Source organism: Culex quinquefasciatus, chromosome 1 (genome assembly GCF_015732765.1).
Source record: "Culex quinquefasciatus strain JHB chromosome 1, VPISU_Cqui_1.0_pri_paternal, whole genome shotgun sequence".
NCBI classification, from domain to species: Eukaryota; Metazoa; Arthropoda; class Insecta; order Diptera; family Culicidae; genus Culex; species Culex quinquefasciatus.
This window is the reverse complement of record NC_051861.1, coordinates 111,923,551-111,929,741: the sequence shown is the minus strand read 5'-3', so window position 1 is coordinate 111,929,741 and position 6,191 is coordinate 111,923,551. Positions and strand designations below refer to the sequence as shown.

At 40.1% G+C, this 6,191-nt stretch overlaps 2 protein-coding genes across 3 annotated transcripts; one reads left to right on the top strand and one right to left on the bottom strand.

The window, feature by feature from the left end:
- Positions 1-786: 786 nt before the first annotated feature.
- LOC6050934 lies at positions 787-2,896 on the bottom strand. The gene is made up of 3 exons (XM_038248806.1): positions 2,803-2,896; positions 1,949-2,739; positions 787-1,850 (listed from the first exon to the last, which is right to left on the bottom strand). The coding sequence occupies exons 2-3, from the start codon at positions 2,729-2,731 to the stop codon at positions 1,137-1,139; spliced, it is 1,497 nt and encodes a 498-aa protein (XP_038104734.1). The 5' UTR covers positions 2,732-2,739; positions 2,803-2,896; the 3' UTR covers positions 787-1,136.
- A 158-nt stretch (positions 2,897-3,054) lies between these two features.
- On the top strand, positions 3,055-5,169 carry LOC6050931. Of its 2 annotated transcripts, XM_038248805.1 has the most exons (3): positions 3,055-3,157; positions 3,229-4,202; positions 4,258-5,169. In XM_038248805.1, the coding sequence occupies exons 2-3, from the start codon at positions 3,240-3,242 to the stop codon at positions 4,990-4,992; spliced, it is 1,698 nt and encodes a 565-aa protein (XP_038104733.1). In that variant the 5' UTR covers positions 3,055-3,157; positions 3,229-3,239; the 3' UTR covers positions 4,993-5,169. The 2 variants fall into 2 exon arrangements, with proteins under 2 accessions (XP_038104733.1, XP_038104732.1); XM_038248804.1 differs by having other exon boundaries at positions 3,055-4,202.
- The last annotated feature ends 1,022 nt before the right edge of the window (positions 5,170-6,191 follow it).

Here is a 6,191-nt window from a genome sequence, read left to right as displayed (position 1 = left end):
AAAATTCCTAAAATTCCTAAAATTCCTAAAGTTCTTAAAATTCCTATAATTCCTAAAAAAACCTAAAATTCCTTAAATTTCTAATATTCCTAAAATTCTTAAAATTCCTAAAATTCTTAAAATTCCTAAAATTCTTAAAATTCCTAAAATTCTTAAAATTCCTAAAATTCATAAAATTCCTAAAATTCCTAAAATTCCTAAAATTCCTAATATTCCTAAATTTTTAAAATTTCCTAAAATTTCTAAAATTCCTAAAATTCCTAATATTCCTAAAATTCCTAAAATTCTTAAAATTCCGAAAATTCCTAAAATTTCCAAAATTCTTAAAATTCCTAAAATGTCTAAAATTCCTAAAATTCCTGAAATTCCCAATATTCCTTGAATTCCTAAAATTCCTAAAATTTCTAAAATTTCCGAAATTCCTAAAATTTCTAAAATTCCTAAAATTCTTAAAATTCCTAAAATTCCTGAAATTTCTAAAATTTCTAAAATTCTTAAATATCTTAAAATTCCTATAATTCCTAAAATTCTTTTCAAAAAGCCTACTTGCTTTAAATATAAAAAAATGAATCTTCAGAGTTGTTTTTCTGATCGACTTGATGTCCTCGGTAAAACAAAGAGTTTTGAGTTTTTTTTAAGATTGTTGCACGACCATGAAGTCATGTCAAGTCTAAAAGATGAGTGCCACAATCTCGGCCTCAATTAAATTTTTCACATCTTAAAAAAAGTATTCAAATCTCCCGCCAAATCACATGATTTGACCTTATTAAATTTTACCCCACTTTAATTTAACGTGTATCAGCATGTTGCCCTTCATAACTCTCACCCAGAGCTGGTGAGCACGTGAGTGACCAACGTGAGCACTCACCTAGAAATTCAGTGAGAGTGTATCGAAATGTCATCAGATGCTTGCTTTTGTTTACAAACATTGCAATTTCACTCCCAAACAATGGTGAACGTGTTCTAAAAATGTCTCATAAATGCATAAACTACTCTTGAACCACTCTACCAACTGAGCTATCGAATAAACCCCTAAAATATCATTAATTTTCACACATTAAGCATAAGATACTCTTATGATATTTTCTATTTCTGTATTCAAACCCTTGTATATTTAAAATTGCACCTACTATTTCCTAATTATCAAACATTTTTCCAAAAAATCCCTTCACCCTATCAAAAATACCCAATCCCCCTTCCTCTCGACTTGTCCCGCAAGCTTCCTGCGAGCCCATCCCACAATCTTCCACAATCTTCTCGACTCCACAAACTCTCGGAACCCCCAGCGTCATCGTCCGCCACTCCCGGTCCTCCTGCAGGGCAAACTTCAGCGCCTCCTCTTCGTCCAGCTTCCATCCGTTCAGTTCCTCCAGCCGAAGCTGGTCACACGCCCGGAACAGCGCTGCCATCACGGGGTTCGCCATTTTAAACCCGATCAGGCGCAACCGGCGCAGGTTGGGCATCTTTCCGAAGGCGGCGTCGGTTACGTTTGCCAGGTCCAGAGTGCCCAGCTCCAGGGTTTGAAGGAATTTTAGACTTCCGGCGGGGATGAAAACTTCGTCCCAACTGGTGAAGGTGCATCTGTCCATCTCCAAACTGTTCAGGTTGGGACATGCGTTCAAGTATTGTCGGAGACTGTTCCGGGTTGGTCGCATGTAGCCCAGGTATAAATGTTTGAGGTTGGGACTCTGGCAACCGCCGAAATTGACCTCAGAGTAGTTGTTGATTAGGCTCAGATGCTCCAGGTTGGGCATGGCGTTGATAAATGTGGCATGTTTTGAAAAATCCGGTTTGAACTTTGTTGAAAGATGCTTCAAATTGGGGAGAGAGCGTCCGATATCAGTGAGAGCCTGCAAAAAAACAACTCTGCATTTGACAGATATTTACCTATGTAATTGTTTACCTTGATGCTTGAACCAAGGTAACAATGCTAAAGGTGCGAACTTACCGAATTCGACAAGCAACTTTGCGCCGTCACAAGCTTCTCAATCAAGGGTTGAGTATGGCAAAATTGCACCAGCTCCTCTTCCGGTTCCTCGACCCAGTTGTAGACCAACCGCTTCAACTTTAGCTCCTTGAAGGTGGATAATTCCGCGAGAAAGTTTTTCGTGGTGTAAAGCTCAAGGCTTTCCAGCGTTTTTTCAACAGTTTGCACAAACTGAATCACGCAACGCTCGTCATGGTTGGGATTTTCCGCTCTCATGAAGAGGTAAAGATCCTTCAAATTTGGACACATTGGTCCAAATAGGCGCAAAATCTTTGTTTCACAGATGGAATTCAGGTTGAGGTTCTCCAGCTTGTTCAGCAAGAAGTTTGGCGGCTCGTCCGTGAGTTTGGTCAGTTTCACGCAGAACAGTTTGAGCCGTTTCAGGTTTGGAGTTGATCGCAGCATTTCCAGCAATGTTGGCAGTGAAGTTTCCGAAAATTGTATTTTTAGGTGGGTCAGATTTAGGGCGAATGATGACCACCAAGTTGGTATTCCAACGATATTTACACTCTCAAAGCTGACTTTCGTGACTGCAACTGGTAGATTTTTTGGCATGTACCTTTTATTGATGGTGATGTTTTGGGGGAATTTCAAGGTGAGTTTTCCCATGAGTTTGGAGTCACCGATTACAATATCTCGCCAGTAGCGACAAACTAGACGAACTCGTAACAACTGAGCAGCTGGAAGATACTCGAAGATTGTTTCCAAAATCTCTGGAGGTAAATTGTTGGTGGTTTGTTCCATTTTTAAGCCTGAAATGATAATTTAAAACATTCAATAAAACAAAAACCTCATGTAAATGTAGTAAAAACCACCTAAATTTATTCCGCATCTGATAAATGATGACTAACACTCACGATCTTTCAGAGAACACAAAACTTCCAACTTGCCTGCATCCAAGTAGGCAGTAGACTGCGAGACACTTTAATTATCTTGATGAGTGATTTTTTGATAAACTTTAACAAAAATCACAAGTTTCACTTTACCGTGTAGAAAACAGCATGTTTACACGCTCACTCACTCACAGAGAGTGAGTGCGTGAGTGACCAGATGGCACTCTCACCCGAGCGAGAGCGAACCGGCATGCGTCAGCGGTTGCTTTGTTTTTGTTTACAAACATTGCCGCTGCAGTGCCAGACCGTTCAGAATCGTGACAAGTGCTCCAAAAAGGTGTGATAAATGCTGATCGAATGAACAACACTTGTTCTACCAACTGAGCTATCGAAGAATAACAGAGTAAACAACCCACACCATGGAATCGGTCCAGCTAATCTGCCGCGGCCCCTGCGGCAAGCCGTTTCACGCCCTCTGCGACGAGTGCTTCCTCGGGTCCCTCACGCAGAAAACGCTCCAGTCCCTGACCCGGCGGATCGATTCCATCGACGAAACGCTGCGCAATCTGTCCACGCTGCTCTTGCCGCTGCTGGCCATGACCGCCCAGCAGCGCGAGCTGCACCTGCCGACGGAACTTTGGGAGCAGATCTTCCAGCACCTGGGCGGCCGCCAGTTGGCACGGGTTCGCGCGACCTGCCGCCGCTGGCGGGACGTCGTGGACGGGTGTCCCCGGCTGGCGGGGAAGTTTGTGGTGAAGCTTCCGACGGATACGCTCGTGGACGAGCACTACGAGCCGGGTAATGTTATGGGGAGTGCTGCGAGGGTGGCGCTGGAGAAGGTGGAGATTGTCGGGGTTGGGTTCTGGTGGAGGTCGTTGGGTGAGCGACTGACCTCGCTGAGTCTGAACAATTGCAAGCTGTCGCTGCCGATTCTGCTGGGGATGCTGAAGTTTACGCCGAACTTGAAGAGTTTGGAGTTGCGGACGAAGTTTTGCTTTGCGACTGCGGTGGGGGATGCTTCCGATGGCGTTAAGTTGACCAAGTTGGAGGAACTTACGCTGCTTAGTGCAAAGAACGTAACGCTGTTTGGTCCGCTGTGTCCACGGCTGAAGCGATTCCGGATTCTGGCGAATCTACAACGAGGGGATGATGATCGAAACGTGGCCCAGTTCTTGCAGGCGGTTCAGCATACGGTGGAGGATGTTGACGTCTATCTTACTGCTGACCTGTTGAGATACGTCACTGAGATTGAGCAGCTTCAGTTGAAGCGAATCAGCTTCCGGTGCATATCCAGGTTGGAGGAGCTTCCACTTGTAAGCTTTTGTCAAGCTCAATGGTCCATCGAAGATCTGGGAATCGAACGTTTCGGAACCACAAATGCCGTGAGTTGAATATTTGATCTTGAAACCCAAAATATTAACCTCTTTCACCTTCTAGACCCTCTGCCTCATCGGAACCAGCCTGCCCAAGCTCTCCCGCATCACTGTCCGCATCACCGACGACGGAACTGTCCTGCCATCCTTCGTCAACACGATGCCCCGACTCAAACACCTCAAAATCAACGGCAACTCCAAACTCTTCATGACCTTCGGAACCCTTCAAAGCCCGACCCTCACCCAACTCCACCTTCACGACGTTCGCCTCGCCCAAAACGGACTCAAACCCTACCTGCGCAAATGCCCGATGATCCGGGCCGTCATCCTCGAGTACTGCACCTTCGACAACTGGTCCGAGGTGTTCGGACCGCTCGAGCAGCTCCCGACGCTGCGTCACCTGGAGCTGGTGGGAATCGTGGTGAAGAACAACATCGGAGGTCCCACCGCCGGGTGCTTCGCCGGGTTGAGGAGCCTCAAGCTGTCCTACCTGGCCGGTGGAGACATGAGCCACCGGATGTTGACGGCACTGCTCGGGCAGTGTGGCCAGCTGGAGGAGGTGCACCTGACGGATCGCGTGGACGATGAGATGGTGCGGATTGTGGGCGGATCGGTGCGGGCGCTGAGGAGACTTACGATGGATCGGTGCGTTTGTTTGACGGATGCCTCGGTGGAGCACGTCGTGAAGAGCTGCGCGAAGCTGGAGCAGCTGGTGGTGCGGGACTGTATGCGGATCACGAGGAGTGGGTTGAGTGTGCTGAAGAGGAGGTTTCCGACGGTTCTTAGCGTGAATGACTAGAATATGGTTAGATTTAGCTGAGTTTGAGGAACTCAACAAAATTGTAAATAGGTGGTACTTGAAGAATTTAAAACCAATTGTAAATAAAAAAACAAAAATAATCAATTTTTCAATAGAAAAAAAATATGTAGTCAAATTTACAGGAACATTATAAAGAACCATTTCACAGAGATCAAACGTGTTGTTGCTTGGTTAAAAACTTTGTGAAAGCATAAAAAGAAAAAAAAAAGCTTTTTTTAATGAATTTATCAATAGCAAACTTAGTTTTCATCAGATTAACATTTTCAAAATTCTAAATTAAAGCTCTAAAGTTCTAAATCTTGAAATTTGAAATTCTATAACATTTAAATTCTAAAATCCTTATATTATAATGTTCTATTGATCTTAAAATCTAAAATTCTAAAATTCTAAAAAATACAAAAACTACAAAAAAAAACAAAAATTACAAAAGTAACAAAAATTATAAAAAATACAAAAATTATAAAAACTGCAAAAAATATAAAAATTACAAAAATTATAAAAATAACAAAAATTACAAAAATTACAAAAATTACAAAAATTACAAAAATTACAAAAATTACAAAAATTACAAAAATTACAAAAATTACAAAAAATACAAAAATTACAAAAAAATACAAAAATTACAAAAATTACAAAAATTACGAAAATAACAAAAATAACAAAAATTACAAAAAATACAAAAATTACAAAAATTACAAAAATTACAAAAATTACAAAAATTACAAAAATTACAAAATTACAAAATTACAAAATTACAAAAATTACAAAATTACAAAAATACAAAATTACAAAAATACAAAATTACAAAAATTACAAAATTACGAAAATAACAAAATAACAAAAATTACAAAAATACAAAATTACAAAAATTACAAAATTACAAAAATTACAAAAATTACAAAATTACAAAAATTACAAAAATACAAAATTACAAAATTACAAAATTACAAAATTACAAAATTACAAAAATTACAAAATTACAAAATTACAAAATTACAAAATTACAAAATTACACAAATTACACAAATTACAAAAATTACAAAAATTACAAAAATTACAAAATTACAAAATTACAAAATTACAAAAATTACAAAATTACAAAATTACAAAAATTACAAAATTACAAAATTACAAAATTACAAAATTGCAAAATTGCCAAAATTGCAAAAATTACAAAA